The sequence below is a fragment of the Orcinus orca genome, chromosome 1 (genome assembly GCF_937001465.1).
Source record: "Orcinus orca chromosome 1, mOrcOrc1.1, whole genome shotgun sequence".
NCBI lineage: Eukaryota > Metazoa > Chordata > Mammalia > Artiodactyla > Delphinidae > Orcinus > Orcinus orca.
Window position 1 is genome coordinate 57,154,735 of NC_064559.1, and position 23,814 is coordinate 57,178,548.

Below are 23,814 nucleotides of genomic sequence, written 5' to 3' on the forward strand. Positions count from 1 at the left end.
AATATTCCTATTTGATAGTTATGCTTTTATCTGATATCTTATGCTTATACATTTTTGTATTTAAAGTGTATTAGTGGGCTTCCCTGGTGGCACCACTGTTAAGAATCCACCTGCCAATGCAGGGAGCACGGGTTTGAGCCCTGGTCTGGGAAGATCCCACATGCCATGGAGCAACTAAGCCCGTGTGCCACAACTACTGAAGCCCGCGTGCCTAGAGCCTGTGCTCCACAACAGGAGAAGCCACCGCAATGAGAAGCCCGTGCACTGCAACAAAGAGTAGCCCCTGCTCGCCACAACTAGAGGAAGCCTGCATGCAACAATGAAGACCCAACGCAGCCAAAAAATAAATAAAAAGTAAATAAATAAATAAAAAATAAAGTGTATTAGTTACACTAATTAAAAAAATGAATTCTGAACTCAGTTTTACAAAATACCAGTATTAATGCTAAGTAAATATAAAATTTATACTTCTATTTTTTATTTTTCTACTGTAATTACTGTATCAGTCAGAAAAAAGCAGTATATGCAAAGTTATAGAGACATGAAACAACAGGATTTGGGGAATTCAAAGAGTCTGGTACTGCTGGTGGTACGCAGATTGTGAAAAATATTCTAGGTAGGTGAGTATTTTGTTCCATGGCCTATTACTTGTTTGTGACTATCATCATCGGAGTTTTTGGATTTTGACCTTATTAATGACCTTCATCAATTTATAGCAACCTTGAGAAAAGTACTTATCCTCTCCATGCTTTTGTTTCCTCATCTATAAATGAGAAAAATACTCGTGCCTACGTCATAGGATTGTAGTGAGGATTAAATGAGTTGATACTTGTGAAGCACACAGAACAGTGCCTGCATAGAGGAGAAAGATTACTTTTCTTCTTGTCTGATCTTTTGCCTTACTGTGAACTATCTACTCAGTTGACTCTCTCTATTTAGTAACCAGTAGTCTTCCACAAAGAAATTATTTTTCTCTTAGAACCAATCCCAATTTTTCAGAATTCCATTTATGGTCCCTTTCTTCCTGCTGGGATTTCTAAATGTAGCCTTCTGTATCTCTCTTCTGGGATCAAATACTCATTGCCAATATTATGGGAGAACTTTAGGAAAATCCCCTTCTTGTCTGGATGCTTTTGAAATCATCTTATTTAAATGTTCTTCTTTTCCTGGGAAGGCTATGGGGTTCATATAGTACAAAGATCTGTGTGTTTTCTTCCAGAAAACACACCATCTCTCACAAGGGGAAAAAGAAAACATACAATGGTTTTTTTAAACCCATGGTTTAAACCCATAGGTTTTAAATTCCTTGGTCAAAGCCTGTGTCTGTTTAGAAATCATGTTTTCTTGTTTTTAAACTATGTATATTAAAAAATAGGAAAAAAATTTAGATGTTATTGCTGGCCTGGCCTGTAACTTCAGCCTTGAGAAAAGCAATATCAGGACCCAGAATATCTCATTTGGAATGGCCTCCTGCTCCTGCTATTGCAGTGTCCTTTCCGTAGATAGTGTCCCCCTCTCCCAGCAAACCAGGGGCCCTGGGCCGTTTGGCTGAAGAAATGCATCTTCGGAAGGCAGGAACAATGAGGGTTGGTATCTGGGTATTTCTTGGCCCTCCATTTTGTAGGGGCTAAAGCCATGATCACATTCTTGGGCCAGTCTTTATCTCTTGGTGTTCTGAAATGTCTCACTGTTGTAACATTAAAAAAAAGAGTTGGGCCAAAGAAGGGAGGTAATTCCACTTTTGGCTGACCCTGGAGTAGCTTACTTCATGCTCCTTTTGATTCCTTATTAATTCTTTATTATCCCTTCTGGTTATGATAGCCTCAAGACAAAGATAGTTTACAACTTGGTCTGAGACCCAGGACTGTGGGAATGTGGTAAATAGGAAGCCAAGGGGGAGGTTTCTGGAAGGAAGTGGAGGAGTCCTTGTTCTCTCTTTCCCTACTCTAACCAGTGGCACACATTTGAGTGCTATTTCCTTTTCGTTATAAACCTTTTATTTGGCAACAGATCTGGGTTTGATTTTGCTTTGGCTGCTTACTACCAGTGTGGCCTTAGGCAAGGTATAGTCTTTCTGATCTGCACTTTCCTCTGTATCCTTTAATGGGGCTGATAATAACCTACCTCATAGTGTTAGTGGAAGGATTGAATGAAGTAGTAGCCCATAAAGTACCTAGTACTTAATACCTTTAATACATGCTAGTTCATTCTTCTGCTCAACTCTTCTTGTAGTACTACATGCCTCTTTGGCCAAGTTAAGTGAATCACAAATGTATCCTCATGGGTAAGTTAAAACAATCAGTTTTGACTTGATTTTTTTAAACCAGTCTGAAAACATTTTAAAGATGCCGCCCATGTTTTTCACCTTTACAATTATATCTCATGGTAGTTGCCTCAGTAAATCTTAGAAATAACTTTCTAATTGGATAGGTCATCATTTCCATTTTAATTCAAATGATTAATTTCCAAACCAAAGGCATACCAGTTGTAGTAATTTGTATGATTGTGTTAGCGATAATAGAGTAATTAGAGTTGATGCAGATTCCTTAGGCTAAAGTCATAGGTCTAATTGTGTTCCAGTAGATGACTGTTAGGGAGATTGCCATCTTCCTTAAGAAGATGTTGAAGAGCTCAGAGTTCAGATTGCCTGTGTTGGTGCCTTGTGTTCATCATTTACTGGCTGTGTTCCTTGGGCAAGTTTAGCTTCTCTGGACCTCTGTTTCCTTATCTGTAAAATAGGGATTATAATAGTTCTGACCTCATGGGGTTTTTATGAACTAAATGAATTTACTGTATGTAAAGCACTTAGAATAGTGCCTAGCCTGTAGTAATTGTTCAATACCTGATTGCCATTGTGATCTTCTAGTCCATAAAATAGCCTAAAACAGCACAGTCTTCTTGACCTGACCATCCTCATTCTATTTGTTAGGTTACACACTCCTACACTGTGCTGCAGCCTGGGGTCGTTTGGAAACTTTGAAAGCACTGGTGGAATTGGATGTTGATATAGAATCTCTGAACTTCCAGGAAGAGCGAGCTCGAGATGTTGCTGCTCGGTATTCCCAGACTGAGTGTGTTGAGTTCCTGGACCGGGCAGGTAAGGAGCTCACAAGGTAGGGAAAGTAGAAAGTAGAAAACTGACTCAAGTTACAGGGTTATAGGCTATGTATTTAACAAAGCAAAGAGGTGATAAACATTTTCACCTTCTATCAAGATGTTTTATTTGTAGGCCTAACCATAGTCACTGGTGGTGATAATATGTGAAATCTGCCTTTTTTGTTGTTGTTGTTGCTATTTTGCTATTGGCCTAAAACATTGTACTTAATAGAAACTATATTGGTTGGAAGCTGGTTGATTTATCACCTTCTAACAATTTCACCAATAATTTTCTATAAGAATATGTGTATAAAATATGTTCAAGGCCATTTTCTGAGAGACCTAGGCAGAGTGGACCATTTCTTAAATGTTTAAAAAAAATGGCATACTTGAGGAATATATTTGATTCCCCAGGTAGAAACAATTGTAATAATTTAAAATGGTTTGCTAGGCAAAATTAATCTATGGTGGTAGAAGTCAGAATAGCAGGTATCATTGTGGCATGAGGGGGACTTCTGGGGCATAATATTTTTTTCTTAATTTGGTTGCTGTTTACAAGGTGTGCTCATTTGTGAAAATTCATTGAGCTGTACACTTATAAATTTTGCACTTTTCTATATGTATGTTATGCTTTAATCAAAGGTCAAAAAACTATGTACTGTTTTGAGTTTCACTAATATTTTTCTTACATCATTTCTGTAATCCTGTAGAATAGAGCTTAGAGATTTCACGAAGATATACCTGTGTAATTATGTAGGCATACAAACATTGGTTAAAAAACTAGTACTAAGGAAGTTCATGGCATTCATTTTACATAGTTATCTGCATTTGTGTTTTTTTAGCAAGCATTTATTAAATGCCCACTATGAGCATAGCACCGTTGTGGTACAATTAATTGTTCCTGCCCTCTGGACATTTGTTAGGCGAGGGATGATAACCTGTAGACACACTCTAGAGTTAAATAACAATATCAGAAAGACTATAATTAAGGGTTAAAAGGGGCAGAGCAAGTGGTACATGCTGTGGGGTGGTCAGAGAACATGAAGTCAGAGCATGGTGGAGTTGAGGTGGGGCTTGAAGAAAGGGTGGGATTTGCATACACAGTGTAAGGGGAAAGGGTGTGAGCAAAATCTTATGAATGAAAGTGACATGTTGGGGAAGAAGTGATGAGATTGCCTTACTAGAATAGCAAGTCATAATTTACACAGCTAGGCTACGACACAGGGAGAAGTACATGGGCTTTTGAATCAGATTGCTAGAGTTTAAATACTGGTGTCTCTACTTGAAACCTATGTGACCTTGGACAAAATACTTAAATTCTTTATACTTCAGTCTTAATTTCCAGAAAAGGGAGCCAATAATAGTTCTTACCTCTTGCGGGCGTCGTTGTGAGAATGAGATGAGATGATATTAAGCACTTAGCACAACTCCTGGTGTGTGATCACACTCGAAGAATGATGCTACTATTTTTACAGTCAGATTATACTCCCAAATGTCAGGCTAAGGTGATTTCATTTCTGTAGCTGTTGGAAGCCACTGAAAGATTTTACGTAGACGAGGAAGAGGTTTAGAGTGATATTTAGGAAGATTCATATGGCAGCCATAAGGAGCTTGCTTATTAGTAAAATGAGAAGGGTACTGGGAGAATTAATAGAAGTAAGGAAATTGAGGGAAGGTAGCATATTTGGGAAGAAAAAGATGAGTTATACTTTGTAGATTATTTTATATGTAATTGTCCACTTGTATTGAATATTTTCTAGGGGCATTATTTCTGTCAATACCTTCGATTTTGTGATTTTATATATATATGTATGTATATATATATATGCAAAAAGAAAATAGCGAAGAATTTAATTGATCCCTTCATGAATAGGTATTGTAGGTGAAATTCACATTATATAATTTAAAATCCTTTTTTTTTTAAACATCTTTATGGGAGTATAATTGCTTTACAATGGTGTGTTAGTTTCTGCTTTATAACAAAGTGAATCAGTCATACATATACATATGTTCCCATATCTCTTCCTTCTTGCGTCTCCCTCCCTCCCACCCTCCCTATCCCACCCCTCTAGGTGGTCACAAAGCACCGAGCTGATCTCCCTGTGCTGTGCGGCTGCTTCCCACTAGCTATCTATTTTACGTTTGGTAGTGTATATATGTCCATACCACTCTCTCACTTTGTCACAGCTTACCCTTCCCCCTCCCCATATCCTCAAGTCCATTCTCTAGTAGGTCTGTATCTTTATTCCTGTCTTACCCCTAGGTTCTTCATGACTTTTTTTTTTCTTAGATTCCATATATATGTGTTAGCATACGGTATTTATTTTTCTCTTTCTGACTTACTTCACTCTGTATGACAGACTCTAGGTCCATCCACCTCACTACAAATAACTCAATTTCATTTCTTTTTATGGCTGAGTAATATTCCATTGTATATATGTGCCACATCTTCTTTATCCATTCATCTGATGATGGACACTTAGGTTACTTCCATGTCCTGGCTATTGTAAATAGAGCTGCAATGAACATTTTGGTACATGACTGTTTTTGAATTATGGTTTTCTTAGGGTATATGCCCAGTAGTGGGATTGCTGGGTCATATGGTAGTTCTATTTGTAGTTTTTTAAGGAACCTCCATACTGTTCTCCATAGTGGCTGTATCAATTTACATTCCCACTGGCAGTGCAAGAGTGTTCCCTTTTCTCCACACCCTCTTCAGCATTTATTGTTTGTAGATTTTTTTTTTTTTTTTTTTTTTTGTGGTACACGGGCCTCTCACTGTTGTGGTCTCTCCCGTTGTATAGCACAGGCTCTGGATGCGCAGGCTCAGCGGCCATGGCTTACGGGCCCAGCCGCTTCGCAGCATGTGGGACCCTCCTGGACAGGGGCACGAACCCGCGTCCCCTGCATCGGCAGGCGGACTCTCAACCACTGCGCCACCAGGGAAGCCCAATTGTTTGTAGAATTTTTGATGATGGCCATTCTGACTGGTGTGAGATGATATCTTGTTGTAATTTTGATTTGCATTTCTCTAATGATTAATGATGTTGATCATTCTTTCATGTGTTTGTTGCCAATCTGTATATCTTCTTTGGAGAAATGTCTATTTAGGTCTTCTGCCCATTTTTGGATTGGATTGTTTGTTGTTTTGTTATTGAGCTGCATGAGCTGCTTGTAAATTTTGGAGATTAATCCTTTGTCAGTTGCTTCATTTGCAAATATTTTCTCCCATTCTGAGGGTTGTCTTTTCGTCATGTTTATGGTTTCCTTTGCTGTGCAAAAGCTTTTAAGTTTCATTAGGTTCCATTTGTTTACTTTTGTTTTTATTTCCATTTCTCTAGGAGGTGGGTCAAAAAGGATCTTGCTGTGATTTATGTCATAGAGTGTTCTGCCTATGTTTTCCTCTAAGAGTTTGATAGTGTCTGGCCTTACATTTAGGTCTTTAATCCATTTTGAGCTTATTTTTGTGTATGGTGTTAGGGAGTGTTCTAATCTCATACTTTTACATGTAGCTGTCCAGTTTTCCCAGCACCACTTATTGAAGAGGCTGTCTTTTCTCCACTGTATATTCTTGCCTCCTTTATCAAAGATAAGGTGACCATATGTGCATGGGTTTATCTCTGGGCTTTCTATCCTGTTCCATTGATCTATATTTCTGTTTCTGTGCCAGTACCATGCTGTCTTGATTACTGTAGCTCTGTAGTATAGTCTGAAGTCAGGGAGCCTGATTCCTCCAGCTCCATTTTTTGTTCTCAGGGTTGCTTTGGCTATTCAGGGTCTTTTGTGTTTCCATACAAATTGTGAAATTTTTTGTTCTAGTTCTGTGTAAAATCCATTTTTGAAGAATGACCCATGGCATTTAGAAAACACAATCCAGGAACAAATTTTGCTGTAACTTTTCTGAAAGTTTGGGGCTTATGGTGTTAAGTTTCATTGGTTTTGTTATCAAATGCAAGTCCCTGTGTCTGACATGCAGTGAGGCCAAACAATACCAAAACGTTGGAGTTTGGAGCACAGAAAGGTTTATTGCAGGGCCATGCAAGGAGGTGGGGGCTTATACCTTAAAAACCCCGAACTCCCTGAAGGCTTTCAGCAAAGCCCTTTTATAGGAAAGGTGAGGGAGGGTCATGGTTAGTTGTTGCAAACGTCTTGGTGTCAGATTCTTTGTTCTTGAGGTCAGGTCATGGTCAGGTCACGATGTTCCTGTAAACCTCCACCAAAATAAACATTATTCTGTGTTCTGACAAGGGCAAGATCCCAAGGCTCTACTTTCATCCTCTGAGGTCCAGGCCTGGCCAAGAGGAGGGGTCCCTGCATGAGCCGGCTACCCTGCCAGGGAGCGTTTGTCCAGCACCCAGTCTGAGTCCTCCCGCCAGTGCCCAGCCCCGGCTGAGGAGGCAGATCTCAGCTGGCGGAACCCTTAGGGCCAGGTCCCCAGACCCTGCCCAGCTGTCATCACTGAGGAAGCCAGGTGCCCAGGACCCAACTGGCCCTCTGACTCCTCAGGGCACCCAAACAGTGGCCGGGACCCATGGAGATGTCACCGCCCTTTGGTCGAGGAGGTGGGGATGGGAGAGAGATTCGTTGCTGCTTCCAGGCCTGGGCCTGGCCAGTGGGCGGCTTTGGCGAGTGCTCTGGAGCTCTGTGGGACATAGCCCTCAGCCTGTCCCTGGGCCTCCCAGCTCACCTGCCAGGCCCGAAGCCAGAGGGCCTGGAGGGCCCGAGGGAGAAGGACGCGATCCACCTCTCACTGCACTCTCTGCCATGAGGACCACTGTGAGGCTGACTGTTGGCAGAGCGGGACCTCTAACCGCCAAGCCAACGGTCATGCTAAAGGCCGCGTGCCTGCCCCACTTTCCATCTCCCTCATGTCCATCTGTTTAGTTTGGGTCCTTACAGTCTTAGGGGAATTAGACCTACCATTTCCTAGTGATGAAGATAAGAAGACTATAATACTATAAACTAGTCTTCTGTTTCCAGATCAATGATGGGATTGCAAGGATTGGCGCTTCATGGTAATGTAGCTGTGAAATGTCAAAACACAAACTACGCAACATAAAATGTAACATTTGTTTAATTCAGACTGAACAAGAGTATAAACCACTTCCATTTCTTGCTCTAATGATGAGAGGTTTACGGGGCTGAGGACTCCCTACCCAAGAGACTCCTCTATACTACTGAAAATTTGACTATTAGAGATAAATTTCATTGGGTCTTCGAGGTTCGTAGACTTTTGAAGTGTTCAAGGGTCCTCCATTAATAGAGATACATATCAGTGTTCTCTTAGAGGGAATTAGTTGACAGTTCAGAGCTCTGAAGGTACGGAGCAGACATTCATGGACATGTGGGAGTAGGGTTGTGGTTAGGGAAGAGTGGAAGTAAGTAGGGGAGTGGAAAGTGGAACCATAAACAAACTTTTAATAATCCACAATAACCCAAGGCAGGCACTGTTCTCTTCTGTTATTTATAAAGACTGTAGCATTATCTATTACTGTACAAAGGATTGTTTTTTTAAAAGTTTTTTTCCCCTTATATTGATGGGAGGTATATTATAGATCTGGTATATTTTTCTGGGATTCTTCAACATGTTGTTAAGAAAATCTGTCCTAGTCTCAGACCAGTCTCTCAACTTTTGTTTGGAAAATATGGAAACCATATTTTAAAAAAAAATTGAGGTGACTGATCAACAAAAGTGTGGAATATTTTAAAAAACTGAGGCATCTTATCAACAAAAGCTTGAAATTAAAAAAGTGTTGATACTTAATTCCTCATTTATTTTACTGAAAATGGAAACATTTATACTTTAAAAAATTAATCTGTTCCTTAGTATTTCCGTACCATTTTAACAATATGAGATGGGAAATTAAACGTCTCAGTGTGGCCATAAAATTTGCTCAGGAAACTAAGAAAAATCACAAATATTATTTAAATCAGAGATTTACTGAAACACTAAATGAAGATTCTGTTCTACACATTGCTTAATGATTAGTAATCGAACGCATTGAAAAGGACAAAGCACTTAAACACGAAGCAGTGATCGTATACAGTCTTTCCCCATTACTTTTAGTGAGTATGGAGCCGTTTTAGCTGAATAGAAATAACTGTTCAATCCAGACTTTGTTGGAAGGTTTCCTTAAAGAACCTGGCAAAAAATTTACAAAGGATGCCAAAGAACGATTTTTGTCCTTACATGAGTTCTCGCAATAGATTTCTTGTGTAGTCTTCATAATGGACTGAGCTATATTTGCATATGGATATGTCTAGTATCCTCTGGCTCCTTCTCCTTCACTCTTCTTCCCCTTTAGTTTTTGGTGCTTGACTTTCTTAGCTGGAGGATGATGGGACACCTGATTCGGGTACTTGGGGATCATTGATGTTGTGGCCACCGGTCTGCAGAGTATTTGGTCAATGTCATAGATGGGCTGGCTTTCTAGATCATTACCAGCTGTATCTAAGGAGGCTTGTTTCTTCAGTTAAAAGGAGAAAAAAACATATTAGAGATTTTTTTATTACTGTAGTTCAAATTAAATTTGTTTTCTGGATATATACACTTAAACTCCAAATACCACATGTTAGTTATTTATGCAAAGAAAAAGTTACTGTAGATGAAAGGTATAAATGCAGAAGAAATGCTCTTTTTTATATGCCCTTGTATAAGGTTATAGTGATCATTATCACCATCGGCAAACATTTAATAAGTACTTTCTGTGATTAGAGCATTCTGCTGGGAGGAATTATTTGAATATTAATAAAATATTTTCCTTTACTAAACAACCTTAAGGTATAATGTGATAAAGTCATAGTAATTTTATAAATATCTAATTGTTGTGAAGGTCAATGAGCTTTTAAGATTGCCTCAAAATATGGTGTCACTGGCAAAGTGGGAAATTAGTTTAAGAGTGCTATTTTCCAGAAAGTTATACTAAAATTAGAAATTAGTTTGCAGTCCATTAAAAAAATACATGCCAACTTTTGTATACTTAGCTTTCTTAGACAGATCGGGAAGGGATCTAACAAAATGTCGTTCCATATCCTTAATTTTATGGATCAGGCAGCTGAGAAAGAGACAATGACTTACCTAAGGGCCCAGACAGATACCTTCACTTCCTATGCATTCTATTCACTGTAGCTCACTACTTTCTTGGTGTGTTTCGTAACTTAAAACTATCTAAAATTAACAGGTTATTTTAAGGACCTTCTAATTGAGTACACCTTTGCTGAACACCTGACATATGCAAGAAACTGCTACATGCTGGGGATGAATGGTGGAAATTGGGGAGGTTATGAAGAAGAATAAGACATGGTTCTTTCTCTCAAAGAAGATGATAATCTTATCTTTTAAACTCTTTGATATTCTATAACTATTATTATTTGCATCACTAATTCACCTTTTTTTTGTGTTTCTTCCATTTCAGCCACAGGTAATGAGCAGATAAAACAGACAGGATTGAAAAGAGAACTTGTACTAAAATATAAATAAGATGTAAAAGACACTGAAATATATCCGTACTAGCAAAATTGCAGCATAGTTTGTTCAGAGGGTAAGGTAGACAGTGAGATGGAGAAGGCTTAACTTTCAAATGATGTGTTTCTTCTGGAAAAATCTCCCATCCAACCTTTGTCCAGGTAGTACCATCACAAATGCAGAAGCTCTCCCTGAAGAAGCAGATAAACAACAGAGGAAAAATCAGGGATAGTCCTTGAGAAGGCATCTTTCTTTCTCAAATGGAAAAAGCATTTATAGTCAAAAATTGGTTACAGACAGAGCAGAAATGCCCTGAGTATTAGTTAACATGGTGTTCCAGTCAAAGCACTGAAGATACTTTTACTGGTCAGCAAAATATACACTGATGATCACTGTAACATCATCAGTCATAGTGATTCAGGGATAAATTCAGTGATGTCATAGAGAACCACACTGGACTGAAAAGGTGTTGCCTAGCCAATCACCTTGGATTTCTTAGGAACACTTTTTCTTGTTTTTTTCCAGAATAGTTTGAGCCTCTTCTGTTTTCTGAAAAACAAATACTTTACTAGTATTTTGCTAGCTAATAAATTTAAATTGTCATTATCTTAATAGAATTTCATGGAAACAACTTACCTATATCCTTTCCAACCCTTTTTTTTTTACATCTTTATTGAACTATAACTGCTTTACAATGGTGTGTTAGTTTCTGCTGTATAACAAAGTGAATCAGCTATATGTATACATATATCCTCCCAAATCCCCTCCCTCTGCATCTCCCTCCCACCCTCCCTATCCCATCCCTCTAGGTGGTCACAAAGCACCGAGCTGGTCTCCCTGTGCTATACGGCTGCTTCCCACTAGCTATCTATTTTACATTTGGTAGTGTATATATGTCCATGCCACTCTCTCACTTCGTCCCAGCTTACCTTTCCCCTCCCAGTGTACTCAAGTTCATTCTCTATGTCTTTATTCCTGTCCTGCCCCTAGGTTCTTCAGCACCATTTTTTTTTTAAGATTCCATATATATATGTTAGCGTACAGTATTTGTTTTTCTCTTTCTGACTTATTTCACTCTGTATGATAGACTCTAGGTCCACCTCACTACAAATAACTGAATTTCGTTTCTTTTTATGGCTGAGCAAAATTCCATTGTGTATATGTGCCACATCTTCTTTATCCATTCATCGGATCTTTGTCCATCCATGTTGATGGACAGTTAGGTCGCTTCCATGTCCTGGCTATTGTAAATAGCGTTGTAATGAACATTGTGGTGCATGACTCTTTTTGAATTGTGATTTTCTCAGGTTATATGCCCAGTAGTGGGATTGCTGGGTCATATGGTAGTTCTATTTTTGGTTTTTTAAGGAACTTCCGTACTGTTCTCCATAGTGGCTGTATCAATTTACATTCCCGCCAACAGTGCAAGAGGGTTTCCTTTTCTCCACACCCCCTCCAGCATTTATTGTTTGTAGATTTTTTTTTTTTTTTTTTGCGGTACGTGGGCCTCTCACTGTTGTGGCCTCTCCTGTTGCGGAGCACAGGCTCCGGACGCGCAGGCTCAGCGACCATGGCTTATGGGCCTAGCCGCTCCGCGGCATGTGGGATCTTCCCGGACCGGGGCACGAACCCATGTCCCCTGCGTCGGCAGGCGGACTCTCAACCACTGCGCCACCAGGGAAGCCCAATTGTTTGTAGATTTTTTGAAGATGGCCATTCTGACTGGTATGAGGTGATACCTCATTGTAGTTTTGATTTGCATTTCTCTAATGATTACTGATGTTGAGCATCTTTTCATGTGTTTGTTAGCAATCTGTATATCTTCTTTAGAGAAATGTCTATTTAGGTCTTCTGCCCATTTTTGGATTGGATTGTTCGTTTTTTTTGATATTGAGCTGCATGAGCTGCTTGTATATTTTGGAAACTAATCCTTTGTCAGTTGCTTCATTTGCAAATATTTTCTCCCATTCTGAGGGTTGTCTTTTCATCATGTTTACAGTTTCCTTTGCTGTGCAAAAGCTTTTAAGTTTCATTAGGTCCATTTGTTTATTTTTATTTCAATATCTCTAGAAGGTGGGTCAAAAAAGATCTGTGATTTTTGTCATAGAGTGTTCTGCCTATGTTTTCCTCTAAGAGTTTTATAGTCTCTGGCCTTGCATTTAGGTCTTTAATCCATTTTGAGTTTATTTTTGTGTATGGTGTTAGGGAGTGTTCTAATTTCATTCCTTTACATGTAGCTGTCCAGTTTTCCCAGCACCGCTTATTGAAGAGGCTGTCTTTTCTCCTTGTGTATTCTTGCCTCCTCTATCAAGATAAGTTGACATATGTGCGTAGGTTTATCTCTGGGCTTTCTATCCTGTTCCATTGATCTATATTTCTGTTTTTGTGCCAGTACTATACTGTCTTGATTACTGTAGCTTTGTAGTATAGTCTGAAGTCAAGGAGCCTGATTCCTCCAGCTCCGTTTTTCTTTATCAAGATTGCTTGGGCTATTCAGGATCTTTTGTGTTTCCTTACAAATTGTGAAATTTTTTGTTCTAGTTCTGTGAAAAATGCCATTGGTAGTTTGATAGGGATTGCATTGAATCTGTAGATTGCTTTGGGTAGTATAGTCATTTTTACAATGTTGACTCTTCCAATCCAAGAACGTGGTATATGTCTCCATCTGTTTGTATCATCTTTAATTTCTTTCATCAGTGTCTTATAGTTTTCTGCATACAGGTCTTTTGTCTCCTTGGGTAGGTTTATTCCTAGGTATTTTATTCTTTTTGTTGCAGTGGTAAATGGGAGTGTTACCTTAATTTCTCTTTCAGATTTTTCATCATTAGTGTATAGGAATGCAAGAGATTTCTGTGCATTAATTTTGTATCCTGCTACTTTGCCAAATTCATTGATTAGCTCTAGTAGTTTTCTGGTAGCATCTTTAGGATTCTCTATGTATAGTATCATGTTATCTGAAAACAGTGACAGTTTTATTTCTTCTTTTCGGATTTGGATTCCTTTTATTTCTTTTTCTTCTCTGATTGCTGTGGCTAAAACTTCCAAAACTATGTTGAATAAGAGAGGTGAGAGTGGGCAACCTTGTCTTGTTGTTGGTCTTAGTGGAAATGCTTTCAATTTTTCACCGTTGAGAACAATGTTGGCTGTGGGTTTGTCATATATGGCCTTTATTATGTTTAGGTAAGTTCCCTCTATGCCTACTGGAGGGTTTTTATCATAAATGGGTGTTGAATTTTGTCAGAAGCTTCTTCTGCATCTATTGAGATGATCATACGGTTTTTCTCCTTCCGTTTGTTAATATGGTGTATCACATTGATTGATTTGCATATGTTAAAGAATCCTTCCATTCCTGGGATAAACCCCACTTGATCATGGTGTATGATCTTTTTAATGTTCTGTTGGACTCTGTTTGCTAGTATTTTGTTGAAGATTTTTGCATCTATGTTCATCAGTGATATTGGCCTGTATTTTTCTTTCTTTGTAACATCTTTGTCTGGTTTTGGTATCAGGGTGATGGTGGCCTCATAGAATGAGTTTGGGAGTGTTCCTCCATCTGCTATATTTTGGAAGAGTTTGAGAAGGATAGGTGCTAGCTCTTCTCTAAATGTTTGATAGAATTCGCCTGTGAAGCCATCTGGTCCTGGGCTTTTGTTTGTTGGAAGATATTTAATCACAGTTTCAATTTCATTACTTGTGACCAGTCTGTTTTTATTTTCTATTTCTTCCTGGTTAAGTTTTGGAAGGTTATGCTTTTCTAAGAATTTGTCCATTTCTTCCAGGTGTCAATTTTATTGGCATATAGCTGCTTGTAGTATTCTCTCATGATCCTTTGTATTTCTGCAGTGTCAGTTGTTACTTCTTTTTTTTAAAATTTATTTTATTTTATTTATTTTATTTTTGGCTGCATTGGGTCTTCGTTGCTGCACACGGGTTTTCTCTGGTTGCGGTGAGTGGGGGCTACTCTTCATTGTGGTGCACAGGTTTCTCATTGTGGTGGCTTCTCTTGTTGGGAGCATGGGCTCTAGGTGCGCGGGCTCAGTAGTTGTGGCTCACGGGCTCTAGAGCAGAGGCTCTGTAGTTGCTCCGCAGCATGTGGGATCTTCTCGGATTAGGGCTCGAACCCATGTGTCCTGCTTTGGCAGGGGGATTCTTAACCACTGTGCCACCAGGGAAGCCCCTGTTACTTTTTCATTTCTAATTCTATTGATTTGAGTCTTTTCCCTTCTTTTCTTGATGAGTCTGGCTACCAGTTTATCAATTTTGTTTATCTTCTCAAAGAACCAGCTTTTAGTTTTATTGATCTTCGCTATTGTGTCCTTCATTTATTGTTTTATTTATTTCTGATCGGATTTTTATCATTATTTTCCTTCTGCTGACTTTGGGGTTTTTTTGTTCTTCTTTCTCTAATTGCTTTAGGTGTAAGGTTAGGTTGTTTATTTGAGATTTTTCTTGTTTCTTGAGATAGGATTGTATTGCTATAAACTCCCCTCTTAGAACTGCTTTTGCTATATCCCATAGGTTTTGGGTGGTCATGTTTTCATTGTCATTTGTTTCTAGGTATTTTTTGATTTCCTCTTTGATTTCTTCAGTGATCTCTTGGTTATTTAGTAGTGTGTATTGGGGTGTCTGTGAACTTACTATGCTTTTAGGCAGCCTCTCTGCTAATGGGTGGGGTTGTGTTCCTGTTTTCTAGTTGTTTGGCATGGGGTGTCCAGCACTGGAGCTTGCTGGTCGCTGAGCGGAGCTGGGTCTTAGCGTTGAGACGGAGATCTCTGGGAGAGCTCTCACTGATTGATATTACGTGAGGCTGGGAGGTCTGTGGTGGCCCAATGTCCTGAACTCGGCTCTCCCACCTCAGAGGCTCAGGCCTGACACCTGGCCAGAGCACCAAGACCCTGTTAGCCACACACTCAGAAGAAAAGGGAGGAAAAAAAGAAAGAAAAATAAAATAAAATAAGTTATTAAAATTAAAAAATTAAAAAACTAATTAAAAAAAAGAGAGCAACCACACCAGTAAACAAATCCACCAATGATAACAAGTGCTGAAAACTATACTAAGATAAACATAAAAATCGGAAACTAGTCTGTTGCATACAGCAAACCCCAAGTCTACAGTTGCTCCCAAAGTTCACGGCCTCAATTTTGGGACGATTTGTTGTCTATTCAGGTATTCCACAGTTGCAGAGTATATCGAGTTGATTGTGGAGATTTAATGCACTGCTCCTCAGGCTGCTGGGAGAGATTTCCCTTTCTCTGTTCACACAGCTCCTGGGGTTCACCTTTGGATTTGGACCCGCCTCTGCATGTAGGTCGCCTGAGGGCGTCTATTCTTCGCCCAGACAGGAGGGGGTTAAAGGAGCAGCTGATTAGGGGGCTCTGGCTCACTCAGGCTGGGGGAAGGGAGGGGTACAGTAGTTATAATTCGAATGCGGGGTGAGCCTGTGGCAGAGGCTGGCGTGACGTTGCAATAGCCTGAGGTGCCCCGTGTGTTCTCCCGGGGAAGTTGTCCCTGATCCCAGGACCCTGGCAGTGGTGGGCTGCAAGGCTCCCGGGAGGGCAGGTGGGGATAGTGACCTGTGCTTACACATGGGATTCTTGGTGGCTGCAGTAGCATCTTTAGCATTTCATGCACGTCTCAGGTGTCTGCGCTGATAGCCGGGGCTTGCGCCTGTCTCTGGAGCTCCTTTAAGCAGCGCTCTTAATCCCCTCTCCTCACGCACCAGGAAACAAAGAGGGAAGAAAAAGTTTCTTGACTCTTAGGCAGGTCCAGACTTTTTCCCGGACTCCCTCCCGGCTAGCTGTGGCGCACTAGCCTCCTTCAGGCTGTGTTCAAGCAGCCAACCCCAGTCCTCTCCCTGGGATCCAACCTCCGAAGCCCGAGCCTCAGCTCCCAGCACCCACCAGTCCCGGCCGGCAAGTGAGCAGACAAGCCTCTCAGGCTGGTGATTGCTAGTTGGCAGCGATCCTTTGTGCAGGAATCTCTCCGCTTTGCCCTCTGCACCCCTGTTGCTGTTCTCTCCTCTGTGGCTCCGAACCTTACCACACATCCCCCCCCGCCATCTCCACCTGTGAAGGGGCTTCCTAGTGTGTGGAAACTTTTCCTTCTTCACAGCTCCCTCCCAGAGGTGCAGGTCCCATCCCTATTCTTTTGTCTCTGTTTTTTCTTTTTTCTTTTGCCCTACCCAGGTACGTGGGGAGTTTCTTGCCTTTTGGGAAGTCTGAGGTCTTCTGCCAGCATTCAGGAGGTGTTTTGTAGGAGCTGTTCCACTTCTAGATGTATTTTTGATGTATTTGTGGGGAGGAAGGTGATCTCCACATCTTACTCCTCTGCCATCTTGAAGATCCTCCCCAACCCTTTTGAAGTATGGTACTTTCACATCTACTTACAAAGTAGCTATAGCTGTTATCATTTCATACAACCTAGCATCTGCTTCTGTTTTTTTCATTCTGGAATGTCCTTCCCTTCAAATAGTCAAGCAAATGCTGAGTCCCTCCCCCTTTTGACCTATATCTTTTTGGTGGCAATGTGGTACTATCAGGTAGTGGGTGAGGGGTGGGGAATTTGGCGTGGTAAGTGAAAAAGAGATGGTGAGGCTGCATGATATATGATAAGAAGGTGACACAGACTCTGCCTTTAAGGAACCTACAGTCTAGAGGTAGAAGCAAAAAACTACAAGACAGATTAAACTCAGAGCTAAATCAGATTATAATCATGTCACAATTGATAGAACAATGAGATCTACCTGGGGGAATTAGGAGTTTCACAGAAGTGCATTTTAAAGTAAGCTTTGAAGAATGAGTAGAATTTTGGTGGGTGGCAATGCAGAGAGGGCATTTTAGGTTGAGGAAACATAATAAGCAAAGAAATTCTGTGTAAACCTTTAGACAACCATTTATAAATATTTATTGAGCACCTCCTATGTGCTAAATACCATTCTAGGAGCTGAGAATACATACACAACTAGGCATAAAACTATGTTTATGGAGTTTACTTTGTGGTAGGGAGACATAGAAAATAAAATTATCTAAATCTATGTATCTATGCAGTGTTACGGAGAAAAATAGAGTGGTAACGGGGTTATGAAGTTGCCAGCAAGTGAGAGTGTGTTATTTTATAGAGGGCAATCAGGAGAGGCTTCTCTGTTAAGGTGATGCTTGAGCAGAGACCTGAGAAACTGAAGGAGTGAGACTGGGAGCAGAGGAAACAGGGGGTAAATAATGGACAGGGTCTCTGGATGAATGTTGCAAGGGATGAAGCTGGAAAGATAGTTTGTGGCTAGATAGATCTTGGAAGGCCCCACATTTTATTCAGTAGTCAATAGGGAGTCATTTACAGAGTTTTGAGGAGAGGAGTGACATAATAATAAACTTACTGAGTGCTTTACTGTGTGACAGGCACTGTGTCAAGACGTCTGCATGCATTATACTATAATACATTGTGTTTAATTCTTACAACAACCCTATGAGGATGGTGCTGTAATACTTCCATTTTCTAGATGGAGAAACTGAGGTTAGTGGGGTTAAGATATTGCTATGGTCTGAAAGTTTGTGTTCCCCCCAAATTCATATGTTGAAATCCTAATGCCCAATGTGATGGTATTAGGAAGTGGGGCCTTTGGGAGATGCTTAGGACATGAAGGTGGAGCCCTCATGAATGGGATTAGTGTTCTTATAAAAGAGTCCCCACAGAGTTCCCTAGCCCCATCCACTATGTGAGGGCACAGTGAGAAGGTGCTGGCAATAAAGGAAGAGGGTTTTCATTAGACTGCAACCATGTTGACAGCTTGATCTTGGACTTCCCAGCCTCCAGAACTGTGAAAAATAAGTTTCTGTTGTTTATAAACTACATAGTCTGTGGTATTTTGCAGCCTGAATGCAGTAAGACAGCTATGGTGGCATTAAGAGGATGCTTGCAGTAAGCTCCTTTCTCTACCACGCTACCCCAAATAAATATATGCTGTTAGTAAAATCGGTGTGCTTATTATATAAATGCAGTTCTATGACAAGTCCCTTAGTCCCCTCTTCCAGCTAATTTCTCTGCTAAACTTCATCCTGTATTGAAATTCTGGGGCCACTACTGACTCCAGGTCACCCAGCTAGTGGAGCCAAAACCTAAACCTTGGATTCCAGTTTAGGGAATTAATTCTGTTTGCAACATGAATGGTGGGTTTGAAGCTGTGACTGACAAAACTATTCAGCTGCAAAAACGTGCTGTCTTTCATGAAAAAGGAAGGATGACTCAGGCTGGAGCTGCAGGCCAAGAGGATGGAGCCTTACACCACAGATGATTATCCCCAGGCTTTGATACCTAATAGAATTTGCCCTGTGGGATTTCAAAATTACTTGGGAGTGTGGTGACTCCTTTTTTCCTCTAATTTCTCACTTTTGGAATGGCATTATCTATAACTGTTGCTCTGTGCCTGTCCCACCATTGTATTTTGGGAGCAGAGAACTTTGTTTTCTAGTTTCACAGGTCTACAGATGGAGAGGAATTTTACCCCAAGATAGATGGATCATACTAATGTCTCATGCATACCTTGTTTAGATGATGAGATGAGACTTTTGAGCTGATGATATTTTAGATGAGCATTTGGACATGAGTTGATGTTGTAATGGGTTGAAACTTTTGGATGTTGGCATGGGGTAAATGTATTTTGCATGGGGGATATGTAGGAGTTTTGGGAGGTCAGAGGGCCGACTGTGGTAGGCTGAAAAAAGTCTGCCAAAGATATCTAGGTTCTAATCCCTGGAACCTGTGAATGTCACCTCATATGGGATTTTGCAGATCCTTAAATTAAGGATCTTCAGAAGGGGAGATTATCCTGGATTATCCAGGTGGGACCTAAATGTAATTACAACTGTCTTTATTATAAGTGAGAGGCAGGAGATTTGACACAGAAGAGGAGAAGGTGATTTTTTTTTTTTTCCCTCTGTACGCGGGCCTTTCACTGCTGTGGCCTCTCCCATTGCGGAGCACAGGCTCCGGACGCGCAGGCTCAGCGGCCATGGCTCACGGGCCCAGCCGCTCCGCGGCATGGGGGATCTTCCCAGACCGGGGCACGAACCCGCGTCCCCTGCATCGGCAGGCGGACTCTCAACCACTGCACCACCAGGGAAGCCCAGGAGAAGGTGATTTGATGATGGAGCTAGACATTGGAGTGGTGTAGTTTGATTGAAGATGGAGGAAGGAGGCACAGCCAAGGGGTACAGGCTGCCACTAGAAGTTGAAAACAGCAAGAAAATAGATTCTCCCTTCAGAGCCCCCAGAAAGAATCTCCCCTGCCAACACAATCAGCTAAACTGATTTCAGGCTTTTTGCCTCTAGAATTGTAAGGGGATAAACTATAAACTTTTGTTGCTTTAAGCTACCAAATTTATGGCAATTTGTTATAGCAGCCACAGGAAACGAATACATCAATTGTTAAATTAATTTGAGGCTAATCTACCATTTACTATATTCAGTTGTTCTGTCTAAGAATATGGTAAAGCTTTCCATTTACTTGAGTCTTTTATTTCTCTCAAAGTGTTGTAATTTTGTTTAAACAGGTCTTGCAAATTTTGCGACGTGTGCTATAGAGAATGGAATTATTTTAAACACTTTTTTTTTTTTTAAAGAGGGAAGCTATTTGAATTTATTGTGAAGGATAAAGAAGGGTAAAGCAAGTGACAGTTTTTCTCTTGGAAATGTTTTTTGTTCCTTTCCCCAGAGTAGGTATTTTGATAGACTATAGTCTCTTTGGTATCGGGTATCACATTTTATGTTTATTTGCTCTTTAAAAATTTTAGGGCAATTCTAGGAATACAGTGAGTGCCCCAAAGTGCTGTGCTAGTTGAATGTTATCCTTTTGAAGTTCCCCAAGGAAAACAACTGCAACAAATCTCCTATACAGTCTTTATAAAACTCTGGAGATATAAATGTACATTACAAGCATGTAATGTTTGTCATGCATATTTTTTGGTCTTTGTCTTATTAATATGCATTTTACTGTTCTATTCTTTCAGATGCAAGGCTGGCGCTAAAAAAATATATCGCAAACGTCTCTGCAATTGTTACAGATACAGCAAAGGGACCAGGGAAGCTTTTTAAGGAAGACAAGGTACTGCATTGTGATTATAGTTTGCTCTGAAGTCTTCCGAGATTTTTGCCTTGTATCTTTAATTTCTACACTAATGCACTAGAGGTAGGTAGCGGTCCTCACTGCTCTCTTCTCCCTCCCTTCCTTCATTTATTCCTTTTTTTTTTTTTTTTTTGCGGTACGCGGGCCTCTCACTGTTGTGGCCTCTCCCGTTGCGGAGCACAGGCTCGGACGCGCAGGCTCAGCGGCCGTGGCTCACGGGCCTAGCCGCTTCGTGGCATGTGGGATCTACCCGGATTGGGGCACGAACCCGTGTCCCCTGCATTGGCAGGCGGTCTCTCAACCACTGTGCCACCAGGGAAGCCCTTTATTTTATTTTTTATTTTTTTGCATATACATTTATTCGTGTCTCTATATTATTACAAACTATAGAGTAATGAAGATCTTAAATCAGATATCAGCAGTTTGCTGCTCATGTGCAAAGAGATGGTTCTGCAATGCAAATTGAGAGGTTTTCAGTGAGGTGAAGCTCTTTTTGCATTTCTTGCACTTTCTTCTGTGAACCACCTGAGAAAGAATAAAATATCCTCGGCATTGCCCGTTGAGTTGCATGCAGCTCATACCATCCACCCGTTTTTTTCCAACCTTTGCAAACACTTTTCTTTATCACAGGCTCATTGAAAATAAAGAATTAGGGAGAAGGTGTAGACTGGCCCAAGGCTTCATGACTCTAGATTATGAGTTTCTTTATACGTACATTCCACTAATGTTAGAGCTGCACTGTCAGATATAGTAGCCCCTAGCCATATGAGATTATTTAAATTAGAATTAATTAAAATTAAATAAAATTAAAAATTCAGTTCCTCAGCCACTTTTCTAGTGCTCATTGGCTATGTATGTCTAATGGTGACTGTATTGGACAATGCAGATACAGAACATTTCCATCATCACAAAAAGTTCTGTTGCACAGTGCTGGTTTAGAGTTACTATATAGAGTTTTATTTTTAAATAAACAAGTGGAAGGTAAATTCTTTGTTTCTGTCTCTAGAATACCATCCTCAATGCATGCCATATAAAAAATGAATGGCTGGAAACCCATTTAGAAGCTTCCATTAATGAGCTTTTTGAGCAGAAACAGCAATTGGAAGATATTGTGACTCCTATCTTCACAAAAATGGCTACACCACGTAAGTTTTGGATAAAAATGGTTTGAGTGTCAGAAAAGATGAAAATTAGGTTCAATGTTGTTATTTCTGAGATAATCTGATTTCAACAATCTTCATTAAGTAGCCATTAACCTTGTTACAGGCACTAATCTATAACTCAGTTTCATTGAGTTACAATATTAATAATAAAAATAATGACAGAGTTATTTCTACAGAGAATGTCTAGTACTAATCTTATTACCATCATTAGTCATTTAATTTTATGTAATTTACTATAGTTTTGACCAGTGATTTTCAACCAGGAAGACATGTCCTTCAAGGAGATAGAGCGGCAGAATTTGAAAAAAACATTTTCAGTAATGTAACTCTATAGTTTGAAAAACCTATTGTGGGAATACTGTCCTGTCAGTGGAGAAGGTGCACTGTCAGAATCTTGGTGGCAGGTGTACCTAAGATTTTAAAAATATCAGCTTTATTGAGATAGAATTCTCATACCATAAAATTCACCATTTAAAAAATGAAAAATTCAGCGGTTTTCAGATTTATATAATCATCACCACTGTCTAATTTTAGAACATTTTACCAGCCCGAAGAGACACACCGTATCTGTTAGTAGTCACTGCCCATTCCTCCCTTCCACAAGTCCCTGGCAACTACTAATCTACTTTTTATCTCTATGGATTGCCTGTTCTGAACATTTCAGAGATAGATCATATAGTCTGTTGCCTTTTGTATCTGGCTTCTTTCGCTTTGCATAATGTTTTTAAGGTTTATCCATGTTGTAATATGTGTCAATATTCCTTTTTATCGCTGAACAATAGTCCATTGTATGGATTCAACTTTATCCATTCATTAATTGATGGACACTTGAGTTTCTACTATTTGACTATTATAAATAATGCTGCCATGAATTTTTGTGTACAAATTTTTGTGTGGCCTCATGCTTTCATTTCTCTTGGGTATATATTTAGGAGTAGAATTGCTGGGGTCATATAGTACCTCTATTTCTGACCTTTTGAGGAATTGCCAAACTTTTTCCAAACTTCCATTCCCATAAGCAATATATATGAGGATTCCAATTTCTCCACATTGTTATCAACATTTGTTATTATCTTAAAAAAATTTTTTTTAGCTGTTCTAGTGGGTATGAAGTAACTTAATGTAGTTCTGATTTGCATTTCCTTAATTACTGGTGACGTTAAACATTTTTTCAAGTGCTTACTGGCCATTTGTATATTTTCTTTGGAGAAATGTCTCTGAATCTTTTGCCCATTTTTAAGTTGAGTTGTCTTCTTATGTTTTTAATTGAAGTATAGGTGATTTATAATAATATATTAGTTTCAGGTGTACAGCATAGTAATTCAATATTTTAATAGAATTTAAAGTTACTACAAAATAATGGCTACACTTCCCTGTGCTGTTCAATATATCCTTGTTGCTTATTTATTTTATGTGTAGTGGTTTATATCTCTTAATCCCCTACCCCTATCTTGCCCCTCCCATCTTCTCTCTCCCACTGGTGACCACTAGTTTGTTCTCTATATCTGTGAGTCTGTTTGTTTTGTTATATTCATTTGTTTTATAAAAATTTTTTTAGACTCCACATGTAAGTGATAACATAGAGCATATGACTTTCTCTGACTTATTTCACTAAGCATAATACCCTCTAGGTCCATCCATGTTGTTGCAAATGGCAGAATTTCATTCTTTTTTATGGCTGAGTAAACATACATATATAAACACACACACACACACACACACACACACACCCCTGATACATCTTCTTTATCCATTCATCTCTTTGTTTTGCTTTGTTTTTTTGGTTTTATTTTTGGCCATGCCAGTCAGCTTGTGGGATCTTAGTTCTCCAATCAGGGATTGAACCTGGGCCCTGGCAGTGAAAGCACCAAGTCCTAACCACTGGGCCACCAGGGAGTTCCATATCCATTTATCTCTTGAGGGACACTTAGGTTGCTTTTATATCTTGGCTATTGTAAATTGATGCTGCTAT

The 23,814-nt window shown here is 39.8% G+C and overlaps 2 protein-coding genes across 6 annotated transcripts in view; one reads left to right on the forward strand and one right to left on the reverse strand.

Moving 5' to 3' along the window:
• The window catches only part of SLC9C2 (solute carrier family 9 member C2 (putative)), a 272,343-nt gene that overhangs the window by 13,097 nt on the left and 235,432 nt on the right, over window positions 1-23,814 (forward strand). For all 5 annotated transcript variants that reach the window (XR_007479644.1, XR_007479647.1, XM_049715795.1 and 2 more), the window contains exons 3-5: window positions 2,930-3,097; window positions 20,564-20,658; window positions 21,686-21,824. Coding sequence is in view for 3 of the 5 variants with exons in the window: in XM_049715795.1 (XP_049571752.1) it covers window positions 2,930-3,097; window positions 20,564-20,658; window positions 21,686-21,824 (402 nt within the window). In the remaining 2 variants the exon portion in view is untranslated. The remainder of the gene's footprint in view (window positions 1-2,929; window positions 3,098-20,563; window positions 20,659-21,685; window positions 21,825-23,814) is intronic.
• On the reverse strand, window positions 8,963-10,915 carry TEX50 (testis expressed 50). The gene is made up of 2 exons (XM_049716140.1): window positions 10,485-10,915; window positions 8,963-9,563 (listed from the first exon to the last, which is right to left on the reverse strand). Exons 1-2 carry the CDS (start codon window positions 10,806-10,808, stop codon window positions 9,357-9,359), a joined length of 531 nt encoding a protein of 176 aa, XP_049572097.1. The 5' UTR covers window positions 10,809-10,915; the 3' UTR covers window positions 8,963-9,356.